At 42.1% G+C, this 23,672-nt stretch overlaps 1 protein-coding gene across 11 annotated transcripts in view; it reads right to left on the bottom strand.

The window, feature by feature from the left end:
* CAMKK1 (calcium/calmodulin dependent protein kinase kinase 1) overlaps positions 1 to 23,672 on the bottom strand; it is a 192,604-nt gene that overhangs the window by 104,492 nt on the left and 64,440 nt on the right. For all 11 annotated transcript variants that reach the window (XM_005284390.3, XM_005284395.3, XM_042857759.2 and 8 more), the window contains one exon: positions 18,802 to 19,371. In XM_005284390.3, coding sequence (XP_005284447.2) covers positions 18,802 to 19,269 — 468 coding nt within the window. In that variant the 5' untranslated portion in view covers positions 19,270 to 19,371. The remainder of the gene's footprint in view (positions 1 to 18,801; positions 19,372 to 23,672) is intronic.

The raw sequence follows: 23,672 nt of genomic DNA, 5'->3' as shown, positions 1-23,672 counted from the left end.
TTTGATTTCAATTACAACACAGAACATATATATGAAAATATAGAAAAACATCCAAAATATTTAATAAATTTCAATTGGTATTCTATTGTTTAACAGTGCGATTAAAACTGCAATTAATCACGATTACTTTTTTGAGTTCATCGCACGAGTTAACTGCGATTAATCGACAGCCCTAATATTCTTCCATTTGCCATGTTGCTTCAGCTCTGGGGTATATGAACAAACAAGAACATCCAACCGTAATTTCATTTTACTGGTTTCCAGGACAGCACTTGAAGGGGAGGGAATATGGGCTGTCAATGAAACAAGCTGGATAAAATAAAAAGTAAAACTCTGTAATAAACTAGTTTATTATTAACTGAATGGCTTTTGTCACTAAGCAGACTAAGTGTAATTGCAGCCCTTAGCTTGCATGCAGCAACCAGATACTTCTCGATACTGACTTGTGAGCCACATACACCTCTACCTCGATATAACGCTGTCCTCGGGAGCAAAAAAATCTTACCGCGTTATAGGTGAACCGCGTTATATCGAACTTGCTTTGATCCACCGGAGTGCGCAGCCCTGCCCCCCTCGGAGCACTGCTTTACCGCGTTATATCGAGTTGCGTTATATCCGGGTAGAGGTGTACATTATACCTCTCTAGATTCTAACAGAATTTAATACACAGCACTTTAGCTGACTAAACTTTAATAGAACCAATAATTTATTGCTGTTGCACTGCATCCTAGCACTGGATACTGCCTGCCACCTCTTTATTGCTCTCTGCTCTCACTAAGAGCTGGCCTTCATGGTAGTCTGCCTCCTTTTTCCTTTCCTTTAAATCTTAACAGGAGGTGGAGCTTCTTTCATGAAACTTAAGTAAAAGCCTGAAATTTCACCCCTAGAGACAGAGTCAGTTCAACAAATGGGGCAGATACAGGGACAAGGCTTGCATCTTGATTTAAAAAAAAGAATGGAGTGGAAATAGGGTTGCCAATTTTGATTGGACATATTCCTGGAGGCTTCATCACATGACGTGATCTTTAATTAAAGATTAATCTTTAATTCCTGGAGACTCCAGGACAATCCTGGAGGGTTGAAAACCCTAAGTGGAGACTCAAGGTGATTTATTGAGCTGCAGTATTTTGGCAGGAATCCTCCTACTGAGGTAGATTAAATGTGGTGGAGGGGAAATGTTTTTCTGCACTGAATGGACATATTTGGGGGCATTACTGCTACTGACAGCTTCATATTTCAGGCACCCCTTCTGTGAAATATTATAAGCTCTGACATATCATTTGGCTTGCTCTTCTGTTTTGGCACAGAGTTATCTCCCCTGTATAAAAATATTAGTCTTCTTCAGCAGTGGGCCACAGCAGCCTCTAATAACAACACTGTAGTAATAATAATTGCATTAATATAGCATTTTTCAAGAGAGGAGCTGAAATTGCTTTCCAAAATGTGGATAAATATTATGATCCCCATTTTAGAGATTGGGTAACTATGGAAACAAGAGAAATAAAGTGACTTGTCCAAGGACACATAAGTCAATGGCAGAGGCAGGAATTTAACTCTGGTCTCCTGCCGCCTAGTTCCCTGTTCTATTAAACCACGCTGCCTCCCACATGGTAAAATGGAGAGAGAAAATAAAAAGGTTTGCTTGAACCAGGTCTGCTAATAGCCCAAATGAGGCAGTGGCATCGATGGGAGAATGGGCACTCCAGTACCTACCAGTATGGCGCTAATGTTGCTGAAAGTCATATGTCTATACTGAAATGAGTATCTCATGTGTTAGAAGTGTTTGAGGCAGATTTAGTGGTTTGACATGAGGGAAAGGTGGATAAGAACTAACATCTCTGCAGCTCAGGGGGCCTGGGCGGGGCCATCTGACAGCAGAAGGGAAGACAAAAGGAGATGTGTGTTAGTCCATGCAAGGATAATATTGGATTTCTGGAACAACTTCTAGCTGCTATAATTATAGTTATCACATTCTGCTTACATTAATAAGGTTAATGCTTGTCTAAATAGACACCATTAGTTCTGCTCAACAGCAGCCAAAGTACAGCTAATGTAGTGGGTGCTCACAGATGTCATGTGCAGCACAGCACCAGGAGTGCAGGTGGCCAGAAGACAAACATGTTTTCTCCAAACTCAATGGCAGTTTCCACTCCATATGTAACACTTTCCTTTAGCTGAGGCTGAGCCTCACAAATACTTTTGGATCAAGATTTAGGCCAGCAAGTGGTCCGCTGCAAAAAAGAACAAGCACTTGGAAGAAATGCTGATGAGGCCTTACATTTTCAAAAGTGACTAGTGATTTTGGACGGCACAATTTTTATGCACCCAGCTTGCAACTCCTTAAAGGAGCCTGATTTTCAGAAGACCTGGGTGCTCAGAACTTTGGAAAAAACTCAGGCCCTTCAAAGGTGCCTCAAGAAAGGCCTAGACACTACTGAAAGCTTAAGCCTGGTGTCCTCACAAAATGCCATCTAAAAGCTACAGCTTTGCAGAGGGCCACTATAAGATATTCAAAGTAAGGCTTAAGAGTTGCATAGGACTCATGCTGACCCTCTGCACAGGGATGGATTCAGCCTCTCTGGTGGCTATGGAGCATCTGAAATGAAGACCAGGAAAACTTCAGTAATTCACGTCCATTTAGATTATTCAGTACTCATAACTTGGTGAGAGGAAGAGGGTTTAAGATAAAGGGTCAGCTCTGAGGACCTGTTTCTGATCTCATTTATAGACCTTCAGTAGGGCTACTTCTAATTTAAACCCTGTAAGTGAGAACAGAATCAGACCTAAACATGCAAATCATGCTTGAAAATGTTTTGGACAAATGTACAATGGTCACTAATAAAAAGCCATAGTATAGCAGCAGTTACACACACTGGGATCTGAGATATTGCTGATTTTCCCAGCATTCAGTATGTCTAAGGAAAACTGATTATCAATCACTGCAGCATCTTTCAATTTCAAATGGCCCCAGCATGCTGCTCATATTAAGATTATAGGACAAAATACCTATTCTGTGTGTAAAAGTGAAACGTTTCTAAATCTCTAGCATTTACAAAATATTTTTAACCTTCTCTGATTCAAGCTATGAATGCTGAATCGACCATGGCCGATGTAGGTAAAGAGAAAACATTCTGGATCCTATTCTGATTTCAGAGGGATTCGAGAAAGAGAGTGCACACAAAGGAAAGAAAATTGTACTTCAAGGGAGGGTTTAAGGTGGCTGGCCTGGCAAATAACACAATGGGCCACATCCTCAGCTAGTGCAAATCAGAGTAGCTCCATTCATGTCAAAGAACCTGAAGTCAAATCAACAGGGACCTAAATTTTCCAGAAGTGCCCTAATAGTTTTGGATATCTCAATTTGTGGATGCCTTGGTCAATGGAGCTATCTGTGTCAATTAACACCAGCTGAGGCCATGTCAGGGTTACAAGTCCTTTATGATCTGTAGTTTAGTAACAAATAGCCTTGCCCTCTAAAAATCAGGGCCCTTTAATGTGTCTAAAGTAGGGCACACACACAAAAAAGGAGACACTCAATCACTGGTCACTTTAGAAAGTCCAGATACTTTGGCTCCAGAGGTCACAAAGCCTTTGTGATCAAAGGGTGTTAGATGCCTACACACTTGTGTGCATCTTCTAGTGCCTTAATACCTTTATAAATCTGGCCATATGTCCCGAAATCAAATGCCTTTTTAAAAACACTTTTGTGGTATCCACTGATTGAGATAGATTTCACTACTGCCTGGGATTCCAAGTTAATTGCAAAATTAATGTAAAAATAAAGGATTTCTCTTAGACAAAGCTGACAAAGTTTTACATATGCAGAATGTTCAACGAGCCTCATTAAAGGTCCTTCTATGATCAGAGCCTACACATTCCCCTCCTTTCCCCAAACATACACACATTTTGCTGGCTGTGGTTATTTATAAAGAGAAAGACTTTCTTCCAAGATAAATATTTTAAGCCTACAGTAGGGTGAGCTACTGTCAGAAGCATCGTCAATCTAAATGGCTATGCACTGTGTACTCTCAGACTCGATACTGAAGGAGATGCTTAATTTACTAGGCATGCTGGGGAAGTGAATACCACAGCATGCTTTTCTGAGAGAGAGAAATTGCAGGGGGCAGTGAGAGGGCATAGAAAGAGAACTTGCTTGGCTCCTCTAGACAAACCCTCTTACCACTGCAGATGTAGGGAATGGAACAGATTCCTGAGGACCTCTGGGCTCTCACTGATGGAGTTTCACTCCATGTAATAAGGCAGGGTAGCTTTCATCTAAATTCTAATGATGGATGTGGGCGGGACTTCTGCTAATCCTGACCCTGAAGATTTCATTTTTGTGGAAGATCATTTCTCCAGCTCGATTAGATCCTTAAAGTAGCCTGGACTCAAGGGACTATGCCTATTCTGAATGTTTGGGGCACTGAAAGCTTCGATTCTTTAACAGAACCACTGTCTGCCCATAATGCCTTGCATCTGACTCAACCATTTTTCAAAAACCTCTTTCTATCCTTTATTCAACTTCACCACTTAGAAAGACTCTTGAGGGCTTTCTACCACTTCTGGGTCAGACTTTAACCTGCCCACTCACCCATGAGTGGACTGTGGAGAAGCGAAATTAGTTTGAAAGGCTGTATGACCCTTTGAAGGAATCTTCACACCTGTGAGAAATTTTAGACTGACTTTTCTTTTTGAAAGTTTCCAGCAAATGCCCCACTAACAATGAAGCTTAACATTTATGACAGGATATTGCCAACAGCCTTCACCACTGAGAAAGTTAAAGATGACTTGGATTCAGGAATGCCAACTCTGGTCTTCTTGGCTTTTGCGGGAGAGCCTACTGGGTTTCACACTGGTATATTGTTAGCTCTCACTCCTTAACCATGTGTGTGGGTTTAACTTCCTTTCTTCTACAATATTAGTCACTGAAGCTAAATAGGTGTGAAGAAAATCAAAGAGATCTTTAATAGGCTGATTAAAAATCCTTTCCTCCTCTCACTAGCTCAACTTTCCTGACTGGTACGATGTCATTATTTCATTAGATACCATAAAGACCTCTAGGCTTGTTAGGGCCTGAATTTACAATGTAAAAAAACCAAGCAGAAAAAAACCTTCCAATAACTGTTAAATAACAAAAACCAACCTTACAGGCTCTCTTTATCAGTCATGAAGAAACAAAAAAAGGGCACAAGGGCAATTCCTTCCCCCTCCCTTTTGCAGGTCATCTTAACATTTGCTGGCTGGCAGTTATTTAAACAAGGCCATTTCCAGTTGTATTATAATATGAGGAATGCTTAACCTCAACCGTTTCAGCAGTGATGTGAGTAAAACAGAGATAGTATGGAAGGCCTTTACCATCTCCGCAGTACACTCTTTATAGAGTGGGTAATGTGTACTGGAGTTGTTGCTGTATGCTTCTTGTTACACATTCAGGTTATACAACTGACCTGTACGTTCCATAAATATTTTCAGATACAGATTCCCACTATTTTAATTCAGGTGGCCCAATTCTGTTCAGATTTTGAGGCTTGGGGTTTATTATTTTCCTTCTCTTTTAGATATAGCTACCATTTAAAGGGGATGAATCAAGTCCGTTTCAAACAAAGAAGCAAATAGTTCAGGGTCTCCCCACACAGTGAAAGAAGATGAAATCCACTGTTTTGTTTTAATGCAATGTCTTATTTTGTTCCCTCCTTGTTCAATTTGTTAAACATGTTTGTTTACATGCAAAGAGCGACCACATACTTTCAGCCAGAATGACATATTATTCAGAACAGCAGCAAATTCTCCCTTGAGAGAGTGCAGTGTGTGTATATATATCTCCTTTATAGCAGGCTGCATCTGAACAAAAATTGCAGCTATCTATGCAGCAGCATGGGGAATTTCTCTCAATATAAAGGTATAGTACACAGAATAGAAGGCATAACAGAGACAAACTGCTTACACTACGTAACCTAGCTCCTTACTTTAAATGTCTCACTCTATTTCCTTCCTATCGACTGTGACAGATCACACAAGACTGCCTCCTGCTCCTGCCCTCAAATTGTATTTACTTCCACTGTCCCTTCCTACCTTGTTTCCTGTGGAGGGGGTCGTCAGGAGAGCTGCCAGTTGAAGAAGCCTTGGCAGTGCAGTACCATTGGAGCTGTGCTGCCAAGGAGGAGAGGGATGGGGAAGGATACTTGGCTGTACAGTAGATGGGTGAAGGGGGCTGATGCAGCGAGGCATCGGATAAAGCATTGAACGAGGACTCAGGAAACCTGGGTTCTATTCCTGGCTTTGTCACTGGCCTTAGGTAAGTCACTTCCCTTCTCTATGCCTCAGTTTCCTTATCCGTAAAATAGAGATAATGACATTCACTGGCTCTGCAAACTGCTCAGTGATCTACAAAGGAACAGAACTACATTATGGAAGGGAGAGAGGAAGACAGAATTTTATAGGCTGTTCAATTAATGCACCAAATATGTTGTGAAGCACCATGTGTTTGACTTTATGTTACAAAAATCAAAATAAATACATATATTTACTTTCTTTTTGCTTGCAGTGTGTCAGCTGCAAGAGTGGCAGACTCCACTTTATTAAGTTGTTCTGCTACAGAAAAACAAGACAATTATATAGTTTATCAGGGAGAAATATCTGTCTTTGGGCCCAGTGTTCTTTAAAGATAGCATTTTAGATCCCTATTGATTCCATCATGCTAACGTGTTCACAATTGCTCATAAATCAGAACAGGAACTATAACATTATTAAGATCCTTTGATGAAAGGCTGTCAGAGAATTAGAATGCTGTGTCTATTTGAATGGACAGTACTTGTTTTGTCTTAAAACAAGATGCTCTGTTTGTCATCATGCACAAGGCTCCCCTTGGAGGGGGGAAAAAAACAAAACAGCACCAGAGATCAGTGTTGATCAGAAATCAATGCCACAGAATCAAATATGGGAGTCCATATTCTAGGACCAACTCCAGAAGTCCAGTTATTACATCCCCATGTAAAAGATGGAGACACTGACAGGTTGTGTGACTTGCCTGAGTTGCACAGTGAGACTGTGTCAGAACAGAACGAGGACCAGAACCCAGATTTCATGACTTCCAGTTCTGTGCATTAGCCACAGGAGCTGTCCATAAATTAAGAAGGGGGTGAGAGGGTCCTTTAATTTTGCATGTTTGTTTCAGTGTTAAGATATTTCAAGGGATGGGTGGAAGCTGAAAAATATGCACCTTACTTCTAGTATGAATTTATCAGTGAGGGTAACTAACTATAGAAACAACTTACCAAAGGTCATGATGGACTCTACATCACAAGAAATTTTAAAATCAAGATTCGATGTTTTTCTAAAAGATATGCTCTAGTTTAATACAGTTGTTGGGACTTGAAGTAGGAATTAGTTCGGGGAAGTTCTATGGCCTTCGATGTATTATGCAGGAGGTCAAACTAAATGATAACAATGGTCACTTCTGGCCTTAAAAAGTACTAATCTCTGTTCTCGGAGTGATGCTCCAAAATAATATTATTAAACAAAAATTCAGAGCTAATAAGTAGGTTAAATATTAGTTAAGCAGGGGAAATATGGAGGTAGCATATTATTAATTGTGTTTATTACAGCAGTGTTTAAAGACCGAGCACAAGTGGGCCCCATTGTGCGAGGCACTGTAAAAACACAGTAAGAAACAGTCTCTGCCTCAAAGAACTTACAATCTAACTAGACAAGACAGACACAGGGCGGGGGAAGGGCTAGCACACACAAGCAGAATGAACTAAATGGTGGTGACAAATGTCATGTTAATTCTTTTTTTTTAGGGGGATGGTAGGTGGGATTGGATAAACTAAATGGAAATAAAAGAGAAGGGAATGGGGACTCTGAAGAAAAGAGGGTGAGGGGGACCAGGCAGGGGAGAAGAGCTAAAAGAGGGGCAAGTGTGATAGATCCTTCTTACATTCAGCTAGCTTTGAGAACTCCATATGAGGAGCACAGAACAGAGACAGAAATGCTAAAAGACAAGGACGTATGAAGAAAAGCAGACAGCTCTGGAAAGTTCCTGGAGCACAAGACGTGCCATGCTGTATCAGACCAATGGTCCACCCAGCTCAGTATTCTATCTCTCACACATCTCTGCACTAGATGCTTCAAAACAACTGAACAAATAATTAATGGCCTGATCTTGCAAGGTGGTGAGTGCACTCTACTGCTGTTGCAATCTAAATGAAAGAGGATGAAGAAGCTGTTAATTCCCAAGGCTGGACTTTGGAAACAGACTGTGGGAAAGTAGATAGCAGATCCTTAAAGGTTTCAGAGTGGTAGCTGTGTTAGTCTGTATCAGCAAAAAGAACGAGGAGTACTTGTGGCACCTTAGAGACTAACAAATTTATTTGGGCATAAGCTTTCGTGGGCTAAAACCCACTTCATCAGATGCATGGAGTAGAAAATACAGAAGCAGGTATAAATATACAGAGAACATGAAAAGATGGGGGTTGCCATACCAATTCTAACGAGACAAATCAATTAAGGTGGGCTATTATCAGCAGGAGAAAAAAAACTTTTGTAGTGATAATCAGGATGGCCCATTTCAAATAGTTGACAAGAAGGTGTGAGTAACAGTAGGGGGGAAAACTAGCATGGTGAATTAGTTTTTAATTTGTGTAATGACCCATCCACTCCCAGTCTTTATTCAAGCCTAATTTAATGGTGTCCAGTTTACAAATTAATTCCAGTTCTGCAGTTTCTCGTTGGAGTCTTTGAAGTTTTGTTGTTGAAGAATTGCGACTTTTAGGTCTGTAATTGAGTGTCCAGGGAGGTTGAAGTGTTCTCCGACTAGTTTTTGAATGTTATAATTCTTGACGTCTGATTTGTGTCCATTTATTCTTTTGCGTAGAGACTGTTCAGTTTGGCCAATGTACATGGCAGAGGGGCATTGCTGGCACATGATGGCATCTATCACATTGGTAGATGTGCAGGTGAACGAGCCCCTGATGGTATGGCTGATGTGGTTAGATCCTATGATGGTGTCCCTTGAATAGATATGTAGACAGAGTTGGCAACGGGCTTTGTTGCAAGGATAGGTTCCTGGGTTAGTGTTTTTGTTCAGTGGTGTGTGGTTTCTGGTGAGTATTTGCTTCAGGTTGGGGGGCTGTCTGTAAGTGAGGACTGGTCTGTCTCCCAAGGTCTGTGAGAGTGAGGGCTCATCTTTCAGGATAGGTTGTAGATCCTTGATGATGCGCTGGAGAGGTTTTAGTTGGGGGCTGAAGGTGACGGCTAGTGGCGTTCTGTTACTTTCTTTGTTGGGCCTGTCCTGTGGTAGGTGACTTCTGGGTACTCTTCTGCCTCTGTCAATCTGTTTCTTCACTTCAGCAGGTGGGTATTGCAGTTTTAAGAACGCTTGATAGAGATCTTGTAGGTGTTTGTCTCTGTCTGAGGGATTGGAGCAAATGCAGTTGTATCTTAGAGCTTGGCTGTAGACAATGGATCGTGTGATGTGGTCTGGATGAAAGCTGGAGGCATGTAGGTAAGTATAGCAGTCAGTAGGTTTCAGGTATTGGGTGGTGTTTATGTGACCGTCACTTATTAGCACTGTAGTGTCCAGGAAGTGGATCTCTTGTGTGGACTGGTCCAGGCTGAGGTTGATGGTGGAATGGAAATTGTTGAAATCCTGGTGGAATTCCTCAAGGGCTTCTTTTCCAGGGGTCCAGATGATGAAGATGTCATCAATGTAGCGCAAGTAGAGTAGGGATGTTAGGGGACGAGAGCTGAGGAAGCATTGTTCTAAGTCAGCCATAAAAATGTTGGCATACTGTGGGGCCATGCGGGTACCCATAGCAGTGCCGCTGACATGCAGGTAACCATAGTGGCACTGCTATGGGTACCCGCATGGCCCCACAGTTCACTTGCACATTTACCAATGTGATGTATGCCATCATGTGCCAGCAATGCCCCTCTGCCATGTACATTGGCCAAACCGGACAGTCTCTACGCAAAAGAATAAATGGACACAAATCAGACGTCAAGAATTATAACATTCAAAAACCAGTCGGAGAACACTTCAAGCTCCCTGGACACTCAGTTACAGACCTAAAAGTTGCAATTCTGCAGATCCTTAAAGACAGTCTCTCAGCCTATCGGAGTACAGCAGCAGCAGCAAGAGCACTGAGAACCGAGAAAGAGCAACCACTTACCTGGTCTCATGCTCTCTGCTTCTGCTAAGCATGTGCTGTATGGCCTTACACTTATACACACTACGTTGCCTGAGCAACAAAGAGATAGGGACAACTTAATCAGTGATCCCAGGGGATGGATAGGACTCTGGGGATGGTGAATTCAAACACCCAGGGAGAGGAGAGAGAAAGTGTGTGAGTGTGAGAATGTGAGACAGAGCAAGAGAGAAATGGACAATTTAATCAGTCAGGAGAGTCTGGGGGAAAGAAAGGGTGATCCAATTAACCATACTAGGTAGGTGGGGGAAGAAAGAGTCGGATTAGCAAATGGAGAAAGGGGTCTTTTGCTTTCGCCAGCTGCCTATAATTTTTTTCTTTTATTTTTTGGCAGGGGGAGGAGAAGGAGTGGTGTATTTTCAAATACAGTACTCCATCATGGTATTTTAGAGTTCTTACATTTTCTTTTTCATTTATAATATCTCTGTCGTTTTATGTAAGACGCGATAAGGAGATTCCAAGTCAGTCGGTAATGAGATTTTTCAGAGAGAGAAGCTCCCATCTTCAATTTTTTATAAATACAGGCACCAGAGTCCCATCCTGACAATAAACCAGATTTCAGTTCTAACAACATAGCCAAAGGAGGAATCTGGCAAAGTCAGCATAAAAATCTATTGTGACAGAATGTACTCTTGGGTCCACACCCTACACACTGCTGTAATAATCTTTCTACAAGTATGCCGTGTGAGGTATCATCTGAAAACTCATGATTTGCTAGTCAATGTTGTTCTGATAAAATATGTGTGGCAGCATTGTATGTGAAGTTATAAGATTTCCCTGTATAATGCTATTAACACATGTTCCATACCATAGCAGAAGTTGACAAACAGGACCGTTTCAAAAAAAGGAATGTGTGCTGTGCTTACTTTGCATTTAAGCAGTAAACAGTCATCAAGCAGGAAGGGTAGAAAAAAGAAACTCAAACAGATTAGGGAACATCCTTCTCCACTTTTTGTCTCCAGAATCTCAGCTGGAAATGTTTTCCAAGAAGGGACGGACAATACAAAAAGGAGGGACAAATACCCCAACACACTCATCCTCTCTCTTTCTCTGTGTCCATTAGTTCACTGCACCACAAGGGACAAAGAAAGCAGCCATTGAACTTGAAAAGGGGTCCTGACCTAAGAAGTTTGGTCTGTAAAATTGCTGCGAGCATGTGGTGAGAAAAACTTTGCTTTGAATTTAACTTAGTTTGTTAATTTAGGAACCAGTTGCTTTTTATCTTGATTTTTCTTGTAACCATCTCTCACTTTTAGGCTTCATTACTTGTACTCACTTAAAATCTCTCTCTTTGTAGTTAATAAACTTGTTTTATCTAATCCAATATGTTTAAACTGAAGTGTCTGTGAAACTCCATTTAGGGAACAAAATGTGTGCATATTATTTCTATTAAACAAATACAAATTCATATAAAGTCTGTATTGTCCAGGAGAAGGCTGGGCAATATAAGACATACATTCTGGGGGGTAGAAAGGGGGGAATCTAAGACAGAGTGTGTTGGGGTCACCCTGCAGTATAACCAAGGCTGGTAAGAGCCAAGGCTGGAGGGCAGCACACACATACTGACACAGCTAGGAGTGACTTTCAAGCTGGAGGCTGCCTGGGAGCAGTCCAGACTGGAGGCGACAGCAGCAAAGCATTGTAAAGGGCACCCCAGGTTAGAGGGCAGGGGTGACACAGCTACTCATTAGTCTGGATTGTACCCTGGGTATGTTATAGCTATCCCCTCATCATCTTGTATATAATGAAGAGGAAGCTGCGAGCTGTATATACAAACAGCTCATACTGAAGGAGACAGTGCAGTCCAGTGGATAGAACACTGGACTCTGTGTTAGGAGACCTATGTTCTAATCCTAGCTCTGCAATGACTTATTATGGACCTTAGTACTAAAACTCTTTGTGCTTCAGTTGAAGATCACGTTACTCCTCTTTTTAAGGCATTTTGAGATCCATGGATCAAAAGCAAGTAATCTCATTAGTAATATTAATCAATCTTAAAGGAATTACACAGTAAGTGTACTACAGAGTTAGGGCAAGAACACATGCAACGGGTCCTCCTGGCCACAGTTCAAGAACTAGCCCCTCTCCTGAAAGGAGATTTCTACGCAGCTTTCTAGGCAAGGAACAGCAACCCCCAAAGGACTAGCAGAATCTCTATAGGTGTATGGCAGGCTCTTCTATAATACATCAGAGATCCACAGTAGATAGACCTATCAGATCATCCCATCCATCTACCCGCAGCACATTCTTTAGTATTTTTTTGAGATTAGTTTTAAACATAGGAACTATGGTGGCAAAGCACTGAACTGTTGCAACTCCTGGTATAATGATTGATGAAAGCATAGCCAATCCCGCATCGGAAATTCTGATACATCCCAGGGTGTAGCTGGACAATCCATCTTGGTTTCTGATTGACGTAGACTATCCCTGCATATCTGACAAAGTGCGGATGTTCATGGATTTAATCTTCATTTTTGCAAAGACTATAATTTACCTTGGGTAATCACTGCTAGCTCTGAATGATGGATGCACTGTCTCTAGAAAGACATTGACTGATGATGCCAAACAGTCATTGCAAGGAGAAAGGAGCAGTTTTAAAGGTGCTTTAACACATGCAGGTTACCAACTCCTCCAGTACAAATGTGTCCCACAGGACTCACCCGGAAAGGACTTGAACGATCATCTGCACTGAAACCTGGCGGTTAGTCAACTACTGGAGAAGCAAGTCTGTGAGCCTGCCCTACTGGCCTCTCAGCTCACAAAGGAACTGTTTACCAAAGCTTCCTTAGGGATCTGTATAAAAAGCAGCACAGCATGATCATAATTATCACCACAGTCCCATTTCATCCCCGGCAGGATAAAAGCCTCAATGTGGTGTCAACCAAGACACTTGGAATGTCCCCCCTCCCTGCCCATAACTCCACTCTGCCAAGTCACTACTCTTTCTTCATTCAAATCCACCCTAATGACTCTCTTCTGCAGTGAAGCATACAAGAAGCAAGTGAACAGATAATAGTGTAAGCTTTAAACAAATTCCTATTCATCCTGGGGGCTTCCTCATACATCTTTGTCAACCATACTATCTTGTTTTGACTGCAAGTATGCTGGAAGAGGAACTGTCTGTATTGTGTCCTGTACAGATCTGAGCTCACAGTCCATGCTTAACAAATGATAAACAACATAGTGGTAGTTGTGCAAAAGATACCATTGCATCACTCCATTTATTCATTCTCACCTCTCCTTGTGATACCAAATATCTCTGAGCTTCACTAGTCAGTGATTAGCCTCTGCTCTACATTCTCTGTAATTGCCCATATTTCCCCTCTGCCTGTCATCTCTTACAGAACAGCGTCATCAGTCCTGTTTTCTGTAATAAAAAGCAACCACCTTCACTGCTTACTTTTCAGTACCACTGTCCAGTAAAGTTCTATTTGAGTCAGCCTCCATTTCTCTTTTTGGCCCATCTCCCTAGTTGGAAATAGCATGTATAACAACCCCACAGGATGGCTCATCGGTACAGATAGGGCCCAGACTCTTCAGCACAGTTCTCCACCGAGGGAGCTAAAGGAGTTATTCCATTACAGGATAAGAGGTTGCTGCTGACTATCTTAATCACTGCATGGGTTGGCCAGAGAGGAAGAACAGTCTTATGATAAAGGACTTGTTGGGGACTTGGGATATATGGGTTCAGTTCCTAGCTGTGGCTCTTCCTGTGTGACCTTTGGAAAGCCACTTCACCTCCCAGTGCCTCAGTTTCCCATCACATCCCTTTGTGTATCATGTCTATTTAAACTGTAAGCTCTTTGGGGCAGAGATGCTGTCCTATCTGTCTAAACAGCACTCAACACAATTGCATCCCAATGTTGGTTGGGACTGCTAGATGCTACTATAATACAATTGAGCAATAATAATAATAATGTGAGGTTGTATTTTAAACTTCCACATGAGTAAATAAAATTTTTGGTGTAAGCATAGTACTGATGTCTTAATGGAGGCCAAGCTTTCAAAATCTGACCCAGAGCCTACTGTCCTGCATGTTTCCCTCTCATTTCAGTTTGTAATGTCTTACGGAGAAACACCTCACAGAAGCACAATTATCCTGGACACTTCCTAGAAGAATACTAGCCGGAGGCGTTGGTCTACTCATACAGATGCCATAAAAGATTAGCCTCGATGGGGAAAAAAAGTATTTTCTGGATAGATAACCGTGCTGACCTTAAACATACAGACCACACTGACGTACTAAGGAATGTGTATTCCACAAACATGACCAACACCTACAGTTTGCTCCCAGGAAACCAAGTATCTGTGAGCATGTGGACGCAAGCCCTCAACCTGCCTCTAAATTTACCCCTAAATGCTTATGAGAATCAAAGCTCAGGGGGGAAAACAAACAAATCCATAGCAACTTTTCTCCCCAAGGTAACTCTGCCCCTCCCTCACAAAGACTGCAGATCCCTATCCAAGAGCCTAGAGCACCTTCTCATCCCAGTTCACACAGATTGGCACACCCAGCTCCCCAGGGTACAACTAAATACCTAGGTATACAGGTAAGAATGAACCCTGCTTGTGTGGCACAATCAACTACAGAAAGATTTGTTCATCCTTGCTTTTTGAAAATGATTGTCTGAAGCAAGTGGGGTTATGTTGGATGTAAATCAGGGCAGAAGTGGCCTGGAAAGCAAACAGGAAGATACCATTATTTGAATTACGGTAGTGCCTGGGGAGCCCTGATCACAGCTGGGGCCCACTGTGCTAGGTACTGTACAAATACAGAAAGAAACAGATGAAAACTTCTGGGTGCACATACCCACACTCTATACTGAACAAATGAAGGATTCTAGAGGAGTGCTGGATGGGAAAAGCCTGTACTGCAAAATATACAGATAATAAAAACCATAACCAAAGTCTACAAGATTGGGCCTATAGATTTCCAGGCTACCCTTAAAACCTGAACCATAATATTGTTGTCTTTAAAAATATCACAAGGTCCCTCTGACTTAGACTCCCTGCCAATGTATCCCTTCACCTCTTCCTGTTGCAGTGACACTCCATTAATATGAATGATGCTTTCCACAGAATGCAGCTTTGTTAAGTATTTCAGTCATGGTGTAGCAGGGCTCTTAATAGCTACGTTAAACTGACTATTAAAAATGCAGCACTGCACAATAAAAACTGCTACTGGAACAGAGAAATGAAGGTCTCTGCATTTGCCTTTCAAACCAAGCTTCTTTTCGAAAGCAACATCTATTGACTAAGATATTGATTTTATATATGAGGGTTTTGATTCTTTTGAATTTCCCTGCAGATTGGAACTTGTTATAAATATATTCCACTGCAGTTACCTTGAAACAAATTTCATTTCCAGCACTGTAAAAATCACTGCAGAATTACAGCACTGACATATAGAAGTCAAGTAAGTTTTCTGAAATTTGTTCTGAACCTCCATTAAAGCATATTACTGGGGCTAAAGAATACTGCAGACACCTATAGTTTGTTATATTCATATATTTTCTTTTATTAGTGCTAGAGTGCAATGAATTCCTATCTCACTGCTCAGTGACTCACAAAGGTCCGCCACTCCAAAAAATACAACAGAACAATAGTTTAAAAGTAATAATAATTTGTGCTTTTACAGTATCTTTCACCTGAGGATCAAAATGGGATTTACAAAGGGAGTAAGCAGAATTATATCCATTCTTCAGATGGGGAAAATTAAACCACAGGAAGGCTAAGTGACTTTGCCCAAGGTCATTCAGTAACTAAATGGTAGAGTTTGGATTAGAACCCAGAGTTTTGACTTCCAGGCTCATGCTCTAGCTATTAAACGATGTAGCCTCCATAATACAGAGCTATCCTCTGCCCTCAGCTACACCTCACTGACTGCAGCAGGGTGGCATGGGTGTAAAAGGTTAGGAGTTAGCCCATAAGGATAAGCTGTGGGCAGTACCTTAAAACCTTTAGTTATGCATCCAATAATTTAGATGTTCATCTGACTCTCTGAACCTTTTGATATTACCCATCCCTTTAAGAAGGCCTCGGCTCTTCCTTCCAACAGATCCTGAATCCCCCTGTCTTTACTGAGTCACTCATCTTCCCCTCCTCACCTTCACTGTCAAGTCGTTTCTGTGGACTGGCCATGTAACCTCTCTCATCTCTGATGACCACCACCGAAACCCTTCCTGTGGAGCAAACAATTCAGACACCACAAAATGCACCTCGCCCCACTGAACCCCCCAAGCTATTAAAGTCTCCCACACTAAGGGAGGCAAGTACATGAGAAGACTATGAAACTGGAGAACTGGGGCCCACCTGAAAGGGTACCGTGTTCCTCCATCTAGCTGCTGCTTCCAGAGGGAAAGGAGATTTGGCGGCAATAATGGTGTGGAAACTGCCATCGAACCTCTCTCTTCCAGCAACCGCTTGAGTGACCAGATTGTGCTGAGGGTTCTCAGTATAGGTGATGGAGGGGGAAAAAGATTCCCCATCCCAGCTGTTCTATGCCTCCTACTGCAACCTCAGGGCTGGAGCAGCAACCCCTCTATGTAGGACAAGGCTATCAGATATTGTGTAGTCACAGACTCCCTGCTCCATCACCACTTGCACCTACTCCTATCCACCTTCAACTCCAACCTCCTTCCCCCTGCCACAGAGGAATCTCCAAGAAGCATTACACTGCGATGAGCTGGGGATCCTCACCCCCCCATGTACACTCCCCAAATCCTGCTTCCACTCTACTACATGCAGAGGGACAGTTCTGGTCTTTGCAGTCAGGGACCTTCAAGTCCCATGCAGGGGAAGGGCAGGAGGTGTCACTAAATTCTTACTATCTAATGATGAAAGATGAAACCTCACCATGAAACCACCGGTCACTGAACTGTATTGGCTTGGCAGCTATCTTTCTGTAAAAAGTAGAGAAATGAGGAAGGTAAGAAACAGGAAGCAAAAGAGGAAGAGAAACACGGGGAAACAGGCATGTGGCCAGAATGAAATATTCATGGAGGAGCCAGATTCTTGAGTGCTCAGCATCTACACGTAGGGATAGATGTTCAAAAAAGCTCAGCTCCCATTTAGGCACCAAAATAAGCGACCAAATGGGAGCTGAGTAGGGCTGGCCAGAAAACAAGGATTGTGTTTTGCAAAAATATTTGAGATTTCAGTATTTGTTTTTGTTCTGCATCAGAACAAAACAAAGCCCTTTCACAAAGGGCATTCACCAGAGACGTGGAAGACCCAGATTCAACCTCATTAAGAGCAAAGACTTGAACTTGGGTCTCCCCAGCTCCTGAGCTATTGGCTACTTTAGCCTGGGGTCTCTCTCTCTCTCTAAATTTTATCCTGGATCTAAGACACCTTCCTGACAAAAGCTTTGTCAAAACCAATAAATTTCCCCCAAAGGTTTTGGTTTTGATGAATCAGCATTTTCCAATGAAAAAAATCCTCACCAGCTCTAGAGCTGAGCTCTTTGGAAATCTGGCCTTAAGAGAACTACCAATGGCCTTATGTATCCTGGAATCTCACACATTAGAGAAGGAAAAGATTGGTACATCTTTGCCTCCCTCCAGTCAGGATTGTTTTTCAGTACTCTGTTCAGAATAGCTTTATATGGTACGAGTGAAGTTGTAAGTGCTATTCTGAGAGCGGGTTACACGGCCTACAAAAGGAATACAGGCCTTTCATTATGCAGAGCTTTCAAAGAAAACCCTATCAAAGTTTCAACATTGTCTGTGAGCACTTCCTGTATTATTCAAGCACTGTACAGCTTGTGTTACCACCGTGGACTGCTGCATGCCTTATTTTATTCAGTGAGCTCTGAGGTGTGAAATAGGACTGTGTAATCTGCACATTCACAAAGCTGTTTGGTGGGGCTCTGTGGGAGTCCATGCAATCCTGGAAACACTGTCTGAGGAATTTAGCTTCTACCTGAGGAATTATTTTTGAAAGTCAATAAAAATGTAAAAATCAGGAGAGGGAGATGGCAATATATTTACAGTTCATATGAAATTAAATCATGTCTCCAATAACCACAACCTCATTCACGTGGCATGATGGGAAATGCCTGATCTCCACATGCGTAAACCCATAAAATAAACATGACAAAGCTGCCACAGCAGATAAACTTCTTGAGGGCCCATGCGGTAAAAAAACCCAAGGAAATCCATTTGAAACCAGCCTTACCTCTACTCATTAAAAAAAAATTATGGGGTACCAAATTTAGCTTACCATGCTGCTGCTTCTACTATTCAACTGGAATAGTTATAAGGAAGGCATTAACTTCAATGGGACAACTCATGTGCTGGGCACATGCTTACGTAGCTTACTGAATCATGACCTAGATGATCAGATGGTCCATTTACAATAGAAGTAAAGACTGCTTCAAGTGTTGAAGGCACAGACATATACAAGTTATTTACCTATGTTACAACCTATGCTACAAGTTGCTTATAATCATAGATTATTGTTTTTAGGCATTTATGCATAAGTTAAATTTAGTGCCTCTGAAACTATTGGCTTTGGAGGCTAAAGTTTCCTATCAGCAGGCAGAAAAGACAGCATCATACCTTGGCATCATCATTACAGCAGAGAAGAAACCTACCTCAGAATCTGAGATGGCGATCCGGTTGGACTCTATCGTTGGTCTCCTCACTATACGTGGCGAGATATGTGTTAAAGGTCCCGTTGCATAAGGACCATAGCCTGGAGCATTGGTAGAAGCCAGGTAGCTTCCTGTAGGTCTTTCTTGAAGAGACAACTTTCTGCTGGATAGAACAGGCCTAGTGGGAGCTTTCTTTGGAACATTCATCTGATTAACATCCTCTGTGTCTTGTGAAGGTAAAGATTCATTTGTTACCATGTCACTATGGATCCCATTCCTCTGCATGTCTGCTACACTGTCAGAAAAGACTGTGTCATTCTCTTCTATTGCTTCTTGAACATTTTGGTCATCTATATTAGGCCCAACAGCAACATCTATGGCTGCTACTCTCTCTGCCAGGTCAGTCTGAGTGTCTTTGCAGCATGTGTCTGCACCTTCATCAGTGGTGTCGGCTGGAGAATCTCCCATAACTGTGTGTGACTCTCAGGATCTCAGATGACACTGTGGACAGCTGTGGTCTTAGGGCTCACGGAAAACATGTGGCATGAAGGATTTTCTCCACGTGGATCTCTAGAAGGAAACACAATGAAAGATTACCGAGTGATAGCGTCGGCTAAGCAAGGATGTAGCCAAAACCTCCAGTAGCAGGCATGTGAAAAAGATTCGAAGAAAATGAAGGCAGAATGTCAGCAGGGAGCTATAAGTTAAAAACATCCAGAAGGAAAAGCAAAACCAATCAACAAACTAGTTACAAAACGTTTACAAGTGATAAGGGCAGAATTTCATCAGCTGATCTGGAAGTCAGCTAAAAGATACTTCTGCTTTTCATATCTAGATCAACAGATAGTGTTAGTTTCTAATACTGGAAGGAGGAAATTAGTACAGCCTCTTAAAAGAATAATGACAGGGATGAAAAGCCAAATATCTGATCTTCTTTTAAAAATCACATTTATAGGTACAGCATATCACAATTTCAGGGCAACTGCACCAGTATTTCCTCCTGTGTGGTCTGTGAGAGCACCCTTTTAAAGATTTCTGGCTCCCAGCCGTCGCCTCTCCTGGAGGGAGACCCATGTCTCTCTCTCTTCTGACAGAGATTTTTAAGGCGGCAGCACCTGTGCTTTGCTTCCTCTCCATGGACTTTGAACAGTGTATTGCCAGCAGTTACAAGTTACCACATAGTTCCTTCTAAGCAAGCACATTTATTATTAAAGTAACAGCATTAAAAAAAAAGAATATAAAAACAATAAAAGAACCTACACACACGCTAAAAAGCTTATCAGTGATCACCCCGAATTCCAACATAGGGCTCAACTTGGTTTTCTTGGTTACAAGAAAGGCCTCAAGTCAGTTCACAATTTCAGGGCAACTGCACCAGTATTTCCTCTTGTGTGGTCTGTGAGAGCACCCTTTTAAAGATTTCTGGCTCCCAGCCGTCGCCTCTCCTGGAGGGAGACCCATGTCTCTCTCTCTTCTGACAGAGATTTTTAAGGCGGCAGCACCTGTGCTTTGCTTCCTCTCCATGGACTTTGAACAGTGTATTGCCAGCAGTTACAAGTTACCACATAGTTCCTTCTAAGCAAGCACATTTATTATTAAAGTAACAGCATTAAAAAAAAAGAATATAAAAACAATAAAAGAACCTACACACACGCTAAAAAGCTTATCAGTGATCACCCCGAATTCCAACATAGGGCTCAACTTGGTTTTCTTGGTTACAAGAAAGGCCTCAAGTCAGTTTAAACTCAGGTTATTTATCCAAGCACCCTTTCCTTGTCTGCTGGTCTCTGGAGAATCTAGTTTGAACCAGAATATTCGAGCCTCCCCAAGAGGTGATACCTCTCTGGAGGTGTTAAAGCTGAATTATTTGCTCTAACCATCCCCTACTGTTTTCACTTCCTGGAGGAGCTGTGTTCACCTTCCCTTGATGGAGTGCATGCAACATCTGACCCACAATGATACATAAACCATTCATAAACTTAATACAATATGGCCTCCCAAAGATATTGCAGGAGGTTGCCCTATCTATCACACAGCATGACACACGGAAAAACACACATTATGAACCAACCATTCTTACAGAGTGCATCAAATCCATAGCCACATAGGACTTCAAGATAATCACTACACTGTCCATCCTAGCGCCTGAGAACTTAGATCTCAGAACCTCCTGCTGGGAAAAGCCTAGCCAGCTGCACTAAAGGGAACTCTCTGTGACGTTCCCCCCGGTGTTATCTGGACCGGTGAACTGCTAGATCACTCCAATCCTTGGCTCTGGGAGCCAGCCTTACCCTGCTCTGCTGTGAGAACCCCCACTCCTGGGCTGTTCACGCACAACCTCTGGCATGAAAGCTGCTCCCAGCTACTTGCAACCGAATGACACTAGCCAATACCTCTGGTCCCAGACACAACCCTAGGAACCTCTGTCTTGCAGTGTCAATTTATGCCCGCTGGACACTGCAAGATTATAGGAGTTCATCAATTTAACGAAGAAATTGATATGTACCTGACTTGTTATCACAAGGGGAGTCTCTGACACGCTTTAAACCTAACGCACTGCTTCAGGTAGAATAAACAAACATTTATTAACTACAAAGATTGACTTATAATCACTTAAAATCTAAGCATAACAAGTCAGATTTGGTCAAATGAAATAAAAGCAAAATGCATTCTAAGATTATCTTAACACTTTCAATGCCCTTTCAAACTTAGATGCTTCTCACCACAGGCTGGCTGGTTGCTCTTCAGCCAGGCTCTCCCCTTTGATCAGCACTTGACTCGCTTAGTGTGGTGTCTGTAGATGTAGGTGGAAGAGAGAGGAAGAGCATGGCAAACCTCTCTCCCTTTTATCATGTCCTTTCTTCCCTCTTGACTTTACCTTCCCCTTCAGAGTCATGTGAGCATTACCTCATCGCAGTCCCAAACTGACCAAAGGAAGGGGAGTGACTCACTCGAGAGTCCAACAGATCCTTTGTTGTTGCCTAGGCCAGTGTCCATTGCTCCTGTGAGGCTGGGCTGGTTTTGTCCCATACAAACCCTGATGAGGTGTGAACTGCCCCTCTGCTTCTGCAGAGTTTTTGCATGGGCTTGCTTTAAGCCATGAGGACACATTTTCAACCTCATAACTATATACATGAAATTACAACCTATAACGTAACACTACTATAACAATGATTACTATGATATTACCATAACAACAATGCTCAGTATATCATGAACCTTCCGAAGACACCCAACATGACAAACTTTGCATTAGATCCACACAATCATATTATAAGGATGAACATGGGGGTGTAGGGTGTTCCCACAAGGTACAGAACGTCACACTCTCCTTTTGCTGTTAGCAGTACAGGGCCAAGGATACACAGTTAAACCTTGCTGATCCCAGTCACTAAGGGGCAGTCACACATACTCACATGTCCAATTCATTACAATATAATCAACAGAAAGGTTTTTAAAAAGGCACAAAAGGACTAGTATATGAGCTGCAGTGTAAATATGCGGCAGTTAGAGTTGCTCTCTAATACATTCTGAAAGGGTGATGAAAAAGGGTGAAATTAGCTATCCGATGGGTACATTAACCTAACCACCAACCACCTAAGACTATAAAAAAAGCTGATAGGTCCAGAAAAGGAAATGATCATATATAATATATAGCTGTCACCCACTAATCATCTCTGACAACACAGTGCTGCAGGACATATACATCTGAATCCCTTAACTGGATTTTTTGTCTGGTTAGTCCTGGCATTTCTCTCTTACCCTGGATTATGTTTAGTGAAGTACAAAAATGCAAGAATAACCCTAGCCTGCTTGAGTCTTTTACGCATAAGTCGAGTTGTTAATTATTGTCATACACTGGTTCGGATTCTGATGTCACCTACACCAGTGTGACTCCAGCTTGAATGGAATTACTTCTAATTCACACCAGTTTGTAAATCAAGATCAGAATCAGCCTACCGTCTTCAGTCCAGGCACACACAGGCCTTTGCTGTAGATCATGGGGAGTCTGTGCACAGTGACTGAAGGGAAGGTCCTGGCCCTAAGCATTCAATAAATGCACAATTAAAAATAATGAAGCTGAACCCTGCTGCAAAGAGGCTGTGAAGAGGGTTTAAGAGAAAAACTGCACGAGCAAGTAAGGATATGGGGTCTAATTTTGCTCTTATTTACATCTACTCAACCTCATGGACTTCAATAGGGTTTTATGGGTGTAAACAAGGGAAGAATTTGGCCTACAATCTTAACTCCAGATCACATCTGATCACACGCCAACAGGTAAGAATTTTCATGCTTTCTTAGCACACTAAATTATCACAGACTGGAAAGAAGGAAAATTGAACAATTTTCCCCTTGCAGTAACACTGTTCTCCCTCCCAGGCATAATCATTCCCTGCTCTCTCTGCAGTTTAACAAAGTGATAAAAATGTCACAGTCATTAGAAGCTGCAATCAAATGGCAGTTTTAAAATCTTACATTAAAACTATATTAAACTATCTAACCCCAAAGCATGAATCCCCTTCAGAGAATAGGGATGCTCACAGAGTAAGGAGCGAGAGAGAAATGCCCACCAAGAACCCATTAATGCTCCATCAACTGTAAGTATACGATCTGGATGATCTTTCCAGAGAGGAATGCTGCCTTCACACTAAACATACATGTTTGCATATAGACTTGGCTAATTCCTGTTCATGGAGCGCACAGGGTTGTGGACACTGCAGCCCTGTGACCGCGCTAGGAACTCTGAAGCAGCTCTATTAGTGCTCTGTGGCCTGAAGATGGGAAGCCTGTGAAGAACTCCTGTGCAAAGCTCGTATGCTAGGGCATTGCACTGGAGTCGAGAGTTTTGGCCCCCAGAGTAGAAACTGGCC

This window comes from Chrysemys picta, chromosome 19 (assembly GCF_011386835.1).
Source record: "Chrysemys picta bellii isolate R12L10 chromosome 19, ASM1138683v2, whole genome shotgun sequence".
NCBI classification, from domain to species: Eukaryota; Metazoa; Chordata; order Testudines; family Emydidae; genus Chrysemys; species Chrysemys picta.
This window is presented reverse-complemented; position numbering and strand designations above follow the sequence as displayed.